The 17380-nt window shown below is 41.5% G+C and overlaps 2 protein-coding genes across 2 annotated transcripts in view; both read left to right on the top strand.

Moving 5' to 3' along the window:
• Positions 1–5367, top strand: part of LOC109462550 — a 33815-nt gene extending 28448 nt beyond the window's left edge. Inside the window, exons 20-21 of the mRNA XM_019759106.1 lie at positions 441–803; positions 5052–5367. Coding sequence (XP_019614665.1) covers positions 441–803; positions 5052–5323 — 635 coding nt within the window. The 3' untranslated portion in view covers positions 5324–5367. The remainder of the gene's footprint in view (positions 1–440; positions 804–5051) is intronic.
• A 5902-nt stretch (positions 5368–11269) lies between these two features.
• Positions 11270–16744, top strand: LOC109462542 (galactose-3-O-sulfotransferase 2-like). Its single transcript, XM_019759097.1, has 6 exons — positions 11270–11360; positions 11592–11917; positions 12611–12840; positions 13888–14160; positions 14422–14589; positions 16464–16744. The coding sequence occupies exons 1-6, from the start codon at positions 11320–11322 to the stop codon at positions 16704–16706; spliced, it is 1281 nt and encodes a 426-aa protein (XP_019614656.1). The 5' UTR covers positions 11270–11319; the 3' UTR covers positions 16707–16744.
• Positions 16745–17380: the final 636 nt, after the last annotated feature.

The following is a 17380-nucleotide window of genomic DNA, read 5'->3' as shown; positions in this document are numbered from 1 at the left end:
AAATAAGGCCACAGCATGTAAATTTTATGGATGACATCCTCTGCAGACTACCAAAATACTAATGCGAGCGGGACGAAAAAAAAACAAGGCGGGCCAAAAAAACAAGGTTCCTACATTAAAAAATTTTGACTCAATCATTGTACGAATGGCTTTTATTCGGTGGAAACATCACATATACATAGCCATCATCACCATCATTGCATCAAAGTAAGAGACAAAACATTAAATCAGAGCCTTTTTCTTGTCTCCTCTCGTCATAGTTATACTGCCATAAACCTTCCGGCATGGCAAAAGACATCTTTGCCCATTTTTGGCATGTTGACCACTGTCAGAAGGCAACAAAATTTCTTGCTTTTTTTTTCCAAAAGCAGGCGAAAATTAATGCGCGCGTCGATGTCATCCATAAAATTTACTTGCTGTGGCCTAATGACTATTTGCAGGGAATTGCTGTGGAAGCATCCTGCGGCAGGAGACAGAGCAGGTTGACCAGTCCACCGGCTACAGGGTTCCCGACGGCTGGACCATGTGCTACATCGACCAGCGCGATACTGCCTACCACAACACCGAGTGCCGGGACCTGCTCCAGGGAATTCCGCAGTACGGAGACGCCCAACAACTGCTCGCAGCCGGGGGGAACTTCGGGTGCTGGCACGGCCACACCGGCGCTTCTTACGGGCCGGCATACGCATCGAATACCGTCATTAAATACAGCTGCCGAGACAACATCCAGCAAACCGCCAAGATGTTGCAATGGGATACGAGCAAAACAACGTTTGGTGTCTGTATAAAGGGCATCACATGCGGTGAGTACTGCGACATAATATGTAAATGTTTGTAACATTTGTTGCATATTGTTGCGTTGAACTAGTGTAATGTAATTTTAATGTGTGCCCAGGGATACCTGAAAATCAGATCAACTGATCTGAGGTATGCCCTGGTGAAATAAATAAACTTGAAACTTGAAAACACTACTAAGAAACATATGCATGATACCTGTGTTGTTACTGTTCAAAAGCCCTAGCCATATACACGGCATGCTGCACATGGTAAAACCTTCCCTAAAAAGGTTATGTTTTTGGAACTTTTGTTTATAGATGTGTACTTTATGCAAATAAGCACCGTATTTGGAAAAAATGTTATGCGTCAGTCCTAAAGGATAACATCTTTTGGCGAAGGTGTGAGGACGTGTTGTTTGTTTTTTTAATGCTACGTTTGCTTCAAAGAGGAACATCTTTACGAGCTTTGCTGCCAGTTTCTGATTGGCTGCCGTTCTTACCGTGGCTTTACTGGCATTTAGGCCACACCGAATTAATTTTATGGATGACATCCGCGCGCGCATTGATTTTTGCCTGTCGCCCTACAAAAAAAAAGAAAAAAAGATCATGTCCACCGAGGCTCTGGGCTGGCTTTAGGCCTGGGTAGTCCATGGTAGTTAGCGACAATACGGGGCCGGGCACCCAGGCTATCGAATTCGAAGCTCCACGACTCTAGAACTCAGTACATAAGTACAGTACCGATTCGTAAATGCCGCAAAAAGTCAGCATGTGCCGGCTTATCGTATACGTCGCTAAGTACTGTCGCGAATTCACAATACCAGCTTTGTATTCCTGTGGTTTAGTAGCATTTTTATTTTTGGCCAGAATTCTTTTTTATTCGTCCGCGCGCACTAGTTTGGGGGGCTTCAGAGGATGTCATCCATAAAATTAAATCGGTGTGGCCTTAATAGGATAAACTGACTGCACCTGTCAGTGTGTGCCTGGGTTTACTGGAACTCTCTGTGAAACTGGTATAGTCAGGTAAGGAAGGTTGAATCAGGTAAGGAATGTTGTTCTTGCTGCGAAATCATTTAACGCGTTCGGTAGCGTTCCTGCTTTGGAACACATGACTGCCTGCAACGGCGCCGGATTGTGAATAAAATTTAATATGTCCTTGTCTTGCAATATACTGTGCATGTTTCAGAATGCATGTTTTATTTTTCAAGTCATGCNCATCACATGCGGTGAGTACTGCGACATAATATGTAAATGTTTGTAACATTTGTTGTATATTGTTGCGTTGAACTAGTGTAATGTAATTTTAATGTGTGCCCAGGGATACCTGAAAATCAGATCAACTGATCTGAGGTATGCCCTGGTGAAATAAATAAACTTGAAACTTGAAAACACTACTACGAAACATATGCATGATACCTGTGTTGTTACTGTTCAAAAGCCCTAGCCCTATACACGGCATGCTGCACATGGTAAAACCTTCCCTAAAAAGGTTATGTTTTTGGAACTTTTGTTTATAGATGTGTACTTTATGCAAATAAGCACCGTATTTGGAAAAAATGTTATGCGTCAGTCCTAAAGGATAGCATCTTTTGGCGAAGGTGTGAGGACGTGTTGTTTGTTTTCTAAATGCTACGTTTGCTTCAAAGAGGAACATCTTTACGAGCTTTGCTGCCAGTTTCTGATTGGCTGCCGTTCTTACCGTGGCTTTACTGGCATTTAGGCCACACCGAATTAATTTTATGGATGACATCCGCGCGCGCATTGATTTTTGCCTGTCGCCCTCAAAAAAAAAGAAAAAAAGATCATGTCCACCGAGGCTCTGGGCTGGCTTTAGGCCTGGGTAGTCCATGGTAGTTAGCGACAATACGGGGCCGGGCACCCAGGCTATCGAATTCGAAGCTCCACGACTCTAGAACTCAGTACATAAGTACAGTACCGATTCGTAAATGCCGCAAAAAGTCAGCATGTGCCGGCTTATCGTATACGTCGCTAAGTACTGTCGCGAATTCACAATACCAGCTTTGTATTCCTGTGGTTTAGTAGCATTTTTATTTTTGGCCAGAATTCTTTTTTATTCGTCCGCGCGCACTAGTTTGGGGGGCTTCAGAGGATGTCATCCATAAAATTAAATCGGTGTGGCCTTAATAGGATAAACTGACTGCACCTGTCAGTGTGTGCCTGGGTTTACTGGAACTCTCTGTGAAACTGGTATAGTCAGGTAAGGAAGGTTGAATCAGGTAAGGAATGTTGTTCTTGCTGCGAAATCATTTAACGCGTTCGGTAGCGTTCCTGCTTTGGAACACATGACTGCCTGCAACGGCGCCGGATTGTGAATAAAATTTAATATGTCCTTGTCTTGCAATATACTGTGCATGTTTCAGAATGCATGTTTTATTTTTCAAGTCATGCAATTTTTTTCAGACGAGTAAAATTGTATGCACGTTTTATTTTTAATCGATTATGTACGATATGCATTTTTTTAAATTTCAACCCTGTATGACTAGCCGTAAACACCGACGTCAAACAAATAAATGAAAGGATCAATATTTATGGAGCCTGGCGGTGTTTCCAAACGTAATCCAGGCAAAAATCCTTGCATTACATCCATTGAGAATACAGGTCGTTTCGCTACATTGTCAGTTTGCTACAGTACGTTTCGCTCCATCGTGGTAAGGCGTTTCGCTACATGGCAGAAGTGTGGCTACCCTGGCCCGAAGAGGTCAGTGTCGTATCCCGCTGGCATTTGTATTTCACGCAAATTGTATTTTACGCTAACTCAAGGAGCTGAAATCACCATAACCTGCTAGGCTGAAAATGTCATGATTTCATTCTTTGACATTTTATAAATATGTACGCATGCCATCGCGAGCAGAACCAACTTCTACAGGCTCTCGTTCTTCCCCCGCACCATCAGGGAATGGAATGAACTTGAGCCTGGTGCGGCGGAGGCGGGGTCTCTCGCCCAGTTCAAATCTGAACTGGCGAGGACCCTGTTGCATTGAGCCCCCCATCATGTTTTGTATATATGTAAATATTACTAACACACTAATGCACTTGTCCCGTCTTTAGCACACACAAAATCAGTTGTCTTATGTTCCTTTCTCAGTTATCCTTGTTTTTCCCTTTGTTTTTTAAGTACCGGGCACAATTGTTGCTAACAATGCGTAACGACTGCCAATAATACTACTCTGTAGGGCTGGGCAGTAACGAAGAAGAGGTACGCGTATGTAGGAATACGATAATCATTTCTTAATGTTATTAGACTATCTAGACTAGAGACTTCTGCCATGTATTGAAACGCCTGTAGCGAACTAACAATAGCAAAGCAACCGGTTACCTCCATAGACCTATTCACCTATGTCAGCCACAAAAAATACATGACACAAGCACGATACAATGCCTCCTACCATATTATTAAATACTTCTCGTCGCTGGTGTGTTTTTTAAACACCACCCTTGTTATATTAAAAACCTAATTCCTGATAACTAGTATTAGAGCGCTGAGAGGTCTAATAAATGCATGAAACAGCGTTCAAGGTTAAAGCACCCCCTCCCGTTATGTGACTATTAACAGAGGTTCCTACATCTTGAAAGTCCATCCTTGTTGTTGTAATTAGGAGAGGTCATTATGACTCGAATTTCAACCGTTATTTTCAACAGACGAAATTGGACATACCTAAATTTTAACTGTGCAATTGCAGTCGTTGTTTTTGTAGGTGCAATTCCCACTTCTGTCACACCAGGTTAATGCAGATTACACACTTGACTCGAAGAGCAGTGGATCGTAAGTTGCAGAAAGTCTGTGGCGCCCCCGTCTTTGTTGAGGGATGGATGCAATGTCCTAATATTAGGGGGGGGGGTGTTAATACTAAATACCGCAATAGCCCTGATTTTCTGATGCTACAAGATGTTTTAAGCACTCCTGTGTACTTGTTTTGATCTTTTCTTCCCAAAAATGCCCTATCACCAAAAATTACTTTTTAAACCTAAATTTTGTGTGTGTTTTTTTGTCAAATTTGACAGCGTCTTTTCTTTTGATCCAGTACAATGCATTCATATGTTCATTATTGAGCATTTAATGGTATTATATGTGTCTTGTTGTTTTATGATAATTTATGAATTGTGAAAAGTCAATGTTATGGTAGATCAAAAGTCACCAAAATGCCTATTTTTAAAAAATATTTTCTATCATTTCCACATTTTTTGAAATCTTCCCTTCTCTCTGGTTTTGTGGTAGGATCCTTCTGTGTAAAATCCTTCTGTGTTTCCCCCCACCAGATGATCATGACGGCACGTTCCGCTGTGACCAGTGCGCGCCAGGCAACAAGTGTGTGCGAGGGGACGAGTTGCAGGAGTACTGTCCGGTGGGAACCTACAGTAACCAGGACAGGACAGACTGTCCGCCGTGCCCGCCTGGTCATTTCAGCAACGGTGGATTGACTGCCTGCTTGAAGTGTCCAGCTGGCATGATCCCTAACGCTGCCGCTTCAGGTTGTCTACGTTGCCCTCCCGGTATGACCAACAACTCGGGTGATACCAGCTGTTCTTAGAAACCTTTAAAATCTGGATACATTTAACAACTATGTAGTAAACCTAAGGCTACATATGTACTTGCAACAGGATATACTGCACACACATATAATCAATAATCCTCTGTATAAAAATGTAAATTTTCATACGGTAAAAAATCATCTCATTAACTGATGCGGTGTTAATGTATGTTTCCATTTATATAGAAGTTTGTATTTGTTTTTGGAATTATCTTTGTCTTCCAACTTTAAAAACATCATTTCATCAAACGCAAAAATGATTGCAGTTTCTTACTGATTCTTATTTATACTTTGAATTCAAAATGTCTGAATTTCAAAACATGAGAGCATATTAATACAGTTTCAGCTAAAATATGACTCTAGATTTACTTTTATGATTTAAATGTACTAAATAGCGGTAGTTTTATACAAGTATTACACACGATCGTGATAAATGTGCTTATTGCGCTCAGAGGTTTAAAGGTGGCGCAGCTCAAAAACCTACACAGGTGCCAGGATACATGATACTTCAAGCCGAAATGGATAAAACGCATTGGTATTTGACAGGGTGGTCTACATAAGACATCGAAATGACTTCGGACCGCCAGGCTAATTGTGAGAAGCAAACTATAATGTATAGTTAGGCACATCACTTGTGGTGTGTGTATTCTATAATGCCCAATTTGCCCCTGCCAGGTAGGCCACACCGCCTTAATTTTATTGATGACATCCACGCGCGCATTGATTTTCGCCTGTGCTAAAAAAAAGATCAAGTCCTCCGAGGCTTTGGCCTGGCTCTAGGCCTGGGTAGTCCATGGTAGTTAGCGACAATGCGGAGCCGGCGGTAACTGGAGGACGGCACCCTGGCTACCGAAGCTCCACGACTCATCTCGGTACATACATACATACAAACATACATACATACAGTGCCGAATCATAAACTCCGCAAAAAGCCAGCATGTGCCAACTTGTCGTATACGTCGCTATGTACTGACGCACATTCACAATACCAGCCTTGTATTCTTTTTGTTTAGTAGCATTTTTTTATTCACCCGCGTGCACTGGCTTTATAGTTTGGGGGTCTACAAAGATGTCATCCATAAAATTAAGACGGTTTGGCCTTACTGTCAGGAAAATCTAGATGGTAACCATGAACAGATTGTTGACGGCAGCTGGATAGACAACTAGCGTAACAACACGCCACGATTAACCCCATACCTGAGGGGGGGGGGGGCTTGATCAATTTCGCATCCACATATCCAATGAGTGACCAGCATTCCGCGCGCGTACCACGCCCACTTTGCGGGCGATTCCATTCGACAATGGGGTTGAACAGCATCCTTCCGTAAGGCGTGGCAGGTAATCTGAGTTGGAAATGTCAGATAAACAATGAAAGAATTGGTGTATTTGGGGTGAAAATAATGCAAGTACCGAAGTAACGGGTTCCTTTCTCAGCACTCGGTATACAAAGGTGAGGCGGCTTCCGTCCTAGAGCCCCCGTGCCGAAGGTACGTCAACACTTGGTGTCCAGTGTCGGCGGCTTCAGCACTGGAAACGGCAAGACAAACCTTGTCTTTAAAAAGGGTATGGAGATGCTGTCACTCATATTTTCGAGATCATACCGCCTGGGTAACATACTTTAATCGCGACAACAAGGTTATCGGCACTCTTGGACAGGACTGCACGGCCTCTTTTCTTACATTTTCACAGACAAATTTGTCTTGGCCTAAGATACTGTTCTGTACGCCGCGCGGCCGACGTACATGTAAGCACCAGAAGCCCAGTGCCGAAATGGTTTAACTCGGCTCGGTAGTTATTTTGCTCCAACTATTCAAAGACACAGAATTTTAGAAAATAATTTAGAAATTAATCTTTTGAACAAGCTTAATAAACATCTGCTAAAGCGCGGGTTGTGGGTGTGCCGAAATGCTGCCCGCCTATTGGCCCGCCTATTGGCTGGCTTGGATGGGAAATTGAGGTTCGGGGGGGGGGGTGTACAAGAAAAGACATCTATAGCATACAGTATATAATGCACGAATGAAAGCTCATCTGTGTTGTTAGAATCCGAGTTTAATTAAGCTTGTTCAAACCCAAAGAAATAACTCAATTTTTCGGTCGAACTCGTCAACCTTCGTCAGATGAATGATGCACTCGTTGACTTTCGGGAAGTTGGAAGCGTGATGACGTCAGGAGTGCATCAATAGTGGCGGGAAAGTAAATCCTCCATGTACATAATGTGGCGTCAGTGGGTCGGAAGGGAGTATGTTTTCAAGATGAAGGCAAGATATGGATAACAAAATTTTGGTCCTTTCAGTATTATAAAATTTGCAGTGCAATAAATAGTGTTCTGGTGTCTCATTTGGATGCCCACATTTGCACTCAGGACTACTGATACAGTGATGTTGGAATAGGTGGTAGTTCAGCTGGCTGAAACCAAGCCTGAGTCTGGTAAGGTGAGTCACATGGTGTCCGTGGCCGTGAGAATAGTGAGGATGTCTGGGCATGCTATCAAAGCAAGACTCTAATTCATTTTTAAATGCACGAATGGATAGGGATTCTTTGGCGGTCTGGGGTAATTTGTTCCAAGAAAGAACGGCAGAAGGCAAGACGGATTTTTTGTACTTTTCAGTTTTGAGGGTAAAGGGGAGATAATTCTGGTCAGTACGCAGGCCATAAGGGGTGGAATTACGGATAAGTGGGGGAACCAAGTCTTTTAGATATTTGGGAACTAAGCCATTGGTCATTTTGTAGAAGTGAACAAGTTTAAACTTTTCGCGTCTGTTGGCAAGTGTTTCCCAACTGACCTCACATAGAATGCGGTGGTAATTCGTCCCTCCCATATTCAATATATATGTGTCTTGTGAAACGAATTGGAATTGGGGTGCCTATGCTCCGAAAATCTAGTTTTGAGTGACCGTTTCGTTTCACCACACCTATGTAAGTTTCGGGGAACAGTCCCCTGATGTTCTGTCCTGCTTACTGTGTGTGGTAAATCACTCTACACTTCTGTTGTTTCTGGGCCTTATCTTTGGGTGCAACTAAGAGTTGTCCTAATGTCCGAGTTGGTTTAACCCTATTCACACAGGGTGGGTAGGTAGAAGGGTGGGTTAAAGGGCCGAAAGGGACTAACTTAGAGTCTGATTGGTAAACTTCCACGTGGGTTTAAAAACCCAAGACCCACTAATTTTGGAAAAGGTGGGACATTACGTTTTCCATTGTTTAAAAAAGAGAAATCAAACCCCTTAGACATAGTTTTAGACATAGCTATAGCTTTAGACAACTACCTTTTATCATGTAGATTTTAGTTATTTTATACTCTGTTTCATTGTTCTTTTATGTTTGTAATTTGCAATTAACCTCCGGGCACGAACTTGCAATAAACTTCTCACTAATACGAGTGACGTTATGTTCAGATGACGTCACTCATGGAAGATCCATTTTATTTGCTACAATGTTATTGTCCATGCCGAAAGCATTCCCATATACCAAATATGGACTTTTTATGGTATGGCTTAATTAACTAATTTGTATAATTAATTCTTATGATATATCATACTTTATAATGGGACCATAGCAGATTTCTACAATGCTCTAGCACCATTTCAGTGGTTGCTACTTAGTACCTTAGGCATTCTAAGGTTTTGACTTGATTTGATTTATTGAAGTTGCAACAGTGCAATACACGCGGAACAGAGGCAGTTGTTGCTGGTGTTGTGCCCCGCACATAGAAACGAATACTGGACAGACAATACTCATTTTCACTTGAGTCTAGTGGAGAAAGTCGTGTAAAGTGCCTTTCCCAAGGGCACAAGATCGGTGGCATGTCAGGACTCGAACCCGGGACCTCTTGATTCCAAGTCACGCACGCTGCCGTTGCGCCAGAAGAGGTGGTAAGTTTCTAGTGGTATTTCGCTATTGATGCCTAGAATGTGTGGTGACATCGATGCTTTGTTTGCCACACACCAAAACCATTTACCTTGTACGACGAAAAAACAGACATAATCAGAGGAGGGTATAAGATCACAGAAACTAATTTGAAACCTGACCAATTGCCAGCGCACATAGAGCGGTACAACAGAAGTACATTACCGTACCTTGTTCACATTTTAAATCATGAATAGTCTATGTAAATGTATGATTATAATATGATTTAATGACTGTTTTTACAACACGGAATGATGATCAGGATTTTATTTCACTGTCTAAAGCTTTTATTCACGCAATTCAGCCTTGTGGCTGCCTAGTGATGGAGCTGTATTGTGATTTGTGTTTGAAATAAACCAATGATATATATGATATAGAAACTAGCTAGATCTGTCCCAGTCACCTCAGCCGGGACATGCCTCGGGGCGATAGAAGGAGAACAAAAATATAATGACAGCAGTGATTTGTCTCACCAAGGACATTGTGTCTGTATAGGGTCATTGGCCGGACGGCTAAACCCTTTCATTAAACTGAAACTTCTGCAAGAATACGAGGAGGGCTCTTTTTATTCACGAGTTTCCCATCCCCAGAATGCATTGCAAAAACAGGGGTCCAAGCATCATTTGCATAGGACAGGAAAGCATTGGAATGATTCTGTTGACGTTAAACAGCTTGTTTTTCAGTGTGTTTTGAGGTGTGTTGTGGCATTTTATGCTGAGCCTCAAAGTATCTAAATTACTATGGGTTGAATCTGACAACAAATAGAGAATGAATTTGTTGGAATATGTGGTTTGAAACGTTATAGTGGTAACGCTATACTGATGCTGTAACGTTACAAACCACATGTTCCATCCATGTTAAAAAGAACACACAAACTTCAGTCTGTATTTGTTGTCAGATTCGACCCACAGTAATCTAATTAATGTTGATCATAAAATGCCCCAACACCTCAAAACAAAGTGAAAAGCAAGCTGTTTAACGTCAACAGGATCATTACGATGAATAGAAGATAACCTTGAAAACATCTAGTCATTCCGCTAGGGGGCATGTCAAAAACACTTTAGAAGTTGTTACACCAGTTCCTGAAATGGTCATGTGTATTCAGCAAATCAGGGCACTGGACTGAAAACTTGCTGTGTAGAAAAGGCAGTGTTGGATTTAAAAATTTGCCTAATTTCTGTCCACAACATGGTGGTAAACTGAAACCATTAAGTGCTGAAGTGAATGGGACAACACAGTGTGGCTTTGGGATTCATTTCAGGTAAAGATATTTTGTTTGTTTTTATTTTTTTTACTTATTTGTCAAGCTGGGTTACCACGTAACAAGGTCTGAAGCCCACCCCAAGGTTACGGGTTACACAACACAAACTTTACTTACTGTAGCAACTAAAACACCCAGAATAAATGTAAATTTAATCTTACCACTACTGGACTTTATAAATATCTATTTTGCTGGCAAAAATAGAAAAAAATAGCCTTTCATTTCACGGATAGCAGGCGGAAACAACACCTTTGATTTTGATATCCTACGAGATGAGAGTTCGTTAACCCCATAAGTTTTTTTGGGGGGAGGGGGGCTATTTTGTGGTAAAGAAAGAACATACGAAACAGCCATTTTTGTAATTTTTGTTAATATGGCAGCAACATTGAATATTATGCAAAATAGCTTTGGACAATTTTGATTAGAAGGGATAACAGGTAGAGATCAATAACTCTAAAGATATATTCTGTTATTTTGAGCTGCATTGAAATACATAAAATTCATAACCCGTAGAAACGTACGTTACCATGCAGTTTTGCAGGAAAATCATGTGTTTGTGTTTGTATTTCTCTCTCTCTCTCTCCCTCCCCCCCCCCTCCTCTCTCTCTTACTTACCTATTTGTACACAGCAAATGTTATTACCTCCTGATTAAATTGAATTTATCTTTAGTATAAAATATTATTATATCATTCTTGTTCTAGGATCGCCAATATGTTCCCCTCAATATTGAAAAAAGCGACAACACCCTGGGGAATCGCGCTTTCCATTATGTTACTCTTCATGGAGCTCGGCTTCATTGTGACAATCATTCTGAAGGATAGTCTATGACCAATGCGTACATATCCGTCGCAACTTCATAAAATGAAGAACAGGTATAACTTAGAGATTCTTTGTATTTTATTTTCTACATCCAAATGTTATTGTTTTTTCAACGAATGTTATGTATTCAGCTAATGAGACACACAAGAAAACAGCTAATTAAAGCAACCTGTAAAAATTCTATGGTGTATATTTACAACAATGCATTTTATTGCATGATTGCACAGTACACAGGCTTTTATGTACAGGAAACATAAAAAATGATGATTATCGAACTTCTTCAGTATTGCAGCTCAGACCAACCAAGAACACAGAGAGGAAACAGAAGAGGCAATGCAAACCTGCAGCCGACCACGGCAAAAATACGTCTTTATCGCACCGCACAAAGTCGGGGCCTCGACAAGCTGTACGATTTTTCAAAGATACGCCATCAGCCGCAAGCTACCGATGATGCTGCCAATCCAGGGTGTTGTCCTCTCTTGGGGCATCTCTCCTACCGAAGAAGAATACATCCACACCCCTGATGAACAGTATCACGCCCTGATGAACCACTTTACGTACAACAAAACCTGGCTACGGTCCAAGTTCCCAGGCGACACTGCCTACATATGTAAGGAGGTTTTTCTATTGTTCTGACAAGAAATACCAGAACAACCAGAAAGGTAACATTTGCAACCAAACGCAGATGGTTACCTTCGAATATGGTCTGCTCTGCTGATTCTTACTCAAACACATTCATATGTATGGTCAGAGTTTAAATCGCCCCTCTATGGCAACATTATGTAACCCGACACCAGTTACCGTGGTGAGAGACGTGAACAAATCGGGTACTGGGCCACGGCCAGAGGTCACTGTTTGAAAAAAAAAAGAAGAAACGTAGCAAAAACAACATGTTTTCCTTCGGTAAAAATAAAATTGCATGTTTTTGATGACGCCTCGGGGCACAGAATTGTTGGCAAATATCAAGTAGAAACATTAAAAAAGCATTCAGCAAGACATCACAGTCAGTAGTTCCCTAACAGAGCAGGATATACCTTATTAGCTTTGAGCAAAGGATCTGCTATGGTTTGCTTCTTTGTAACTCTGCGAGGATGCGTTTGATATGTAGCAACATTTCTGAAGTGCAGGCTTGCAGTCTGCATCTGTGAGGGCTATATCTCTGGAAAACTATTCGCCTTTAGTCATATCTATTTTACCTTCACAACATTCCGATTTGACAATGTTTCATATTGTATTTATCATTATGTTTTACTTGTAGCTTATATTCATTATCTTTATGTGCAATTTTATATTTCAAACACAGCTATCATCCAAGATCCAAGCAAGCAATTGAGGTCTGCCATGAACTATTACTACATTCCAGAACTTCTGAAGATCCAGTCCGAAAACCCGCTCAAGACGTTCTTGGAGAATCCGTGGAGGTACAAGAATCGATCCGAGGTTAACTTTGCCCACTGTAACGTGACCTGGGACCCCACTCGGAACTTCATGGCCTTTGACTTGGGCTACCCTACCGATGGAGTGGAAGATAAGGTACATTTACATCCGTTAAGTTTTCTTTTGGGTGGCTGAGTTGTCTCTATCTGTCCTAATTGCTTCGGTAGCACGGTGAGTGGAAGGTTGACAGTTAGTATAAATTCTTCAATCAGTACTGGTGACTTGTTTTGAATCTTAAACACGAGACTAGGTCGAGACTTCTGTAGGTCTTCTGGCCTCCCCCGCCTCCTTGTGTCCAGTAGGGGTGAATAGTTCGTTGCGATTCATCCCGGTACATTTGGAAAGGTAAAATTTACAACCAACTGCATAATGTTTACCTTCGCAAATGGTCTGCTCTGTTGATTCTTATTCAAATACATTCATATATGGCCATATAGGGCTATAAATCCCTCTACTATAAAGTTGCAACACCATGTAACCCGGCACCAGTTACCGTGGTGAGAGACGTCAACAAATCAGGTTATTGGCCAAGGTCAGAGGTCACTGTTTGGAAAAGACGAAGAAGAAGAAACGTAGCAAAAAAAAATACTTTTTTCTTCAGTAAACATAAAAATTGCATGTTTTTTATTCATCCCGGCACGTTCCAACCGGATGTGGACTGCTTCCTTGATCCTCCTGTGAGCCTTACGTGATTCTTGGTCTACGATCTTAATGATGTCCAAGATGGGGCCGTTAGTAATCCCATGGCTAGCTTTGAGTTCATGTTGGCTGACCCACACAAGTATCGACCTAACCTCGTGTTCTCGCGAGACTAGCTCACTTCGTGATCAAGATGTACAGTAGACATCGAACATTTGGAGTTACGTATTTAGTAGAACTACATTTCAAAACAAGTCTCTGTGACACTACATAATCCAACCATATCCATTTCAACCTAACCTAGGGCCACGCAGAAACACAGGCACACAAGCTTGTACGAGCACACATTGTACATGTACAATAACAAGTACATTGTACACAATTGTACGACATTAAGAAAAATCTCCTTTTCTCATGGGCAACAAAGCCACCGTATTCGGAGGTAACAACTGAATGCTTCCAACTAAGGTTCGTTTCCAAATCTTCAACTCATTTTCATTCAAGGAGCGAGCTCGCAGATACGTCAATGAACTAGAAGACGACTTCACCCTCGTTTTGCTGCTGGACCACCTGGACGAGTCTTACGTTCTCCTCAAACGTCTGATGTGTTGGGAACTGCAAGACGTACTTTACGTCACGAAGAACAACCGAAGTTACTCGTTCAAGGAATACGTCCCCTCTGACAAAGAAATTGCGATGCTACGACGCTGGAAAGCCGTGGACTATCTACTGCACGACACGTTCAACGAGTCCTTGTGGAGGAAGATCGCAGCACAGGTAAGAGCACGTCGATTTCTGATACTAACAACGGATGTTTACATTTTGTTTCCCATAATACAAAAATGTATTTTTGTACCTTTGTTTCTAATGTATTCTCTCTCTCTCTCTGTCAGTCAGTATCAGAAGACTATGACTAACTGTGCAAAAATAATACAGCAAGATGGCACATTCCTAATGTATTAATACAAACCTAAAGATAGCATTCATATAAACTTAGCTTGAGAACAAAAATGATGCTTTTATTCATCAAACACACAGGGTCCAGGCTTCTTTGAGGAAGTGCAGCATTTTAAGGATGTTAACGAGCGCGTCAACACGTACTGTGCTGAACGGAAGGAAGGGAAAACAAACCTCACAGTGGAGGCATCCAGGTGGAATTCACAGTTTGAGGTGGACGCCGAGTTTTGCCGAGTACTAAACGCTACAGTAAGTATTCAATTCCTGACTTGTAATTATTATTCTTTATACACAAATACACAAGAAACACAGGAGTCGACATTTTGATGACAATCTAGGCAATTCTGACCCGTGCACTGTGCACTAAAGCTAGATGTTGCCGGATTAGTGTAAACTGAAGCTACTTTAGGTGTTACTGGTTTAATTGCACTGAAGCAGGTGTTACTGGTTCAATGTACACTGAAGCTATGTGTTACTGGTTCAAGGTGCACTGAGGCTAGGTGTTACTGGTTCACTGTGAACTGAAGCTAAGTGTTACTGGTTCACTGTGCACTGAAGCTTGGTGTTACTGGTCCACTGTGCACTGAAGCTAGGTGTTGCTGGTCCACTGTGCACTGAAGCTAAGTGTTACTGGTTCACTGTGCACTGAAGCTAAGTGTTACTGGTTGACTGTGCACTGAAGCTATGTGTTACTGGTCCACTGTGCACTGAAGCTATGTGTTACTGGTTCACTCTGCACTGAAGCTAGGTGTTACTGGTTCACTTTGCACTGAAGCTAGGTGTTACTGGTTCACTTTGCACTGAAGCTAGGTGTTACTGGTTCACTTTGCACTGAAGCTAGGTGTTACTGGTTCAATGTTCACTGGGGCTAAGTGTTACTTGTTCAAAATTTGTGCAACTAATGGATATCCAGATAAAGTATCAAAGTATCAAGTATTAACTTTGCACTGAAGCTAGGTGTTACCGGTTCACTGTGCACTGAAGCAGGCGTTACTGGTTCACTGTGCACTGAAGCTAGGTGTTACTGGTTCACCGTGCACTGAAGCTAGGTGTTACTGGTTCACTGTGCACTGAAGCTAGGTGTTACTGGTTCACTGTGCACTGAAGCTAGTTGTTGCTGGTTCACTGTGTACTGAAGCTAAGTGTTCTGGTTCAATATGCACTGGAGCTAGGTGTTCTGGTTCAATGTGCACTGAAGCTAGATTTTTACTGGTTCACATTTGCACTAAAGGTAGATGTTACTGGTTCTCCGTGCACTGAAGCTAGGTGTTACTGGTTCAATGTGCACTGAAGCTAGGTGTTACTGGTTCACCGTGCACTGAAGCTAGGAGTTTCTGGTTCAATGTGCACTGAAGCTAGATGTTACTGGTTTACTGTGCACTGACGCTAGGTGTTACTGGTTCAATGTGCACTGAAGCTAGGTGTTACTGATTCTGTATCTGTATCTGTAACTGAAGTTGGTGTTAATACGTTTACTGCTCAATGCAGATAGATTTTATCATTTCACGTAGTATGTTATTTTGTGACATGAACATGAATGCTCTCAGACGAGTTGTTGTGCTCGGATGTCGGGTTTACGGAAAAAAACTGGGTGCCTGCCAGCCCAGGCTACCTACCTGACCTGTCCACCTGGCCTGGCTAGCACGTCAGGCTACTCAAATCCTCCGATTCATATCCTCACGAAAGATAAAACATCCAAGCAGTAAAGTAGTAACGTCCTAATTTCCGAGCAGAATCAATGGATCAAGGAGACTTTATTTTAACCAATGGATACAGGTGACCAACATTAAGTCCCCTTGCCCCACCGAATATGCTTGGAGATTAGTAATGTTCTCGTTCATGCTTTGAGAGGCGGCTGTAAAAAAAAGTAGAAATTGGCCAAATAGAGAGATAACATGTCGAGGGAGTTGGTCTGCTAGACAGTGCAGTTTGCCGCACCCCAAAACTGTACTGCTAGTGGACCAACTCTCTCGGCATGTTATCTCTCTATTTGGCAACTTTACACCCCACCCCCCAGACCACAAGTTAAATGCAATACTACACAATTTGCAAGTAATTCGCATCAAAAGTGAGCTGTTTAAAAAGGTCTGAAATCTTTGATTTGTTTTTTTTTTCTTTTATAGGTTATACAGCTTTTGGAGCCGTTGCAAAATGGACCAAAGGACGACAAATTTAGACTCGTGACCGAGAGAATAAACATGAGAGAACTGATCGATGGACAACCAACTTTTAAACATCAGCGCGAGCGAAGAATATATCTAAACAGAGTCAAAGCGGCAAAAGAACTTGAAGCGAAAAAGAACGAAACAAAACGAAACGACACAAACAAACTAAAAAGGCCGACATCTGTTTTGGGGCAGATGTAGCATGACTTCACCAAGTTTCACGGCATTGCAGGAAAAGAAGGAGAAATACAAGAGAAAACAATGCTTTATATTGATATAAATATAGTATGAAGTCTGTGACATATAACTAAGAATGTAACAGTTGGATAGCTATCCCCTACATTATTGGTTAGGATTTATTTGCATAATGCTGTTGATTTTCAAGATTAAAAAAAAGCGTTTATGTCCCGCATTCCAATGCTTGAGAAGGAAAGTTTTACATATCTACCCCAAAACACTTGAATGCAGTTTAATACTGTCAATATGGTATGGCTTTGTGCAGCTGTTAATACAGTTAACCCAATCATAGCTCAACAGCCAATCAGCAATAAGAATAGAGGAAAGCAGCTGATCTGGTTTTAAAATTTAAAAAAATAAAATTTAAATTTTTAAATTTTTTAAATTTAAAAAAAATTTAAAAAATGTAGGTTATATGACATGTTTCTACCGATTTACAACTCAAAAGACTTCTTTTCCTGGCTAATACTTGTAAAAAAACAAAGTAACTATTCCTATTATAAGTATGTGGAAGCCTACACAGGTGTTCATTCAGCAGTAAAGTAATTAAGGGAACAGCCAATCAGAGACCAGATCTCCAAACAGGGTGCACCTGCTGCCCATATTTGGGCATTGGCCCTATGCCCAAATATGGTCAC

The sequence above is a fragment of the Branchiostoma belcheri genome, unplaced genomic scaffold (assembly GCF_001625305.1).
Source record: "Branchiostoma belcheri isolate BF01 breed outbred unplaced genomic scaffold, Haploidv18h27 scaffold118, whole genome shotgun sequence".
In the NCBI taxonomy this organism is placed as follows: domain Eukaryota; kingdom Metazoa; phylum Chordata; class Leptocardii; order Amphioxiformes; family Branchiostomatidae; genus Branchiostoma; species Branchiostoma belcheri.
This window is presented reverse-complemented; position numbering and strand designations above follow the sequence as displayed.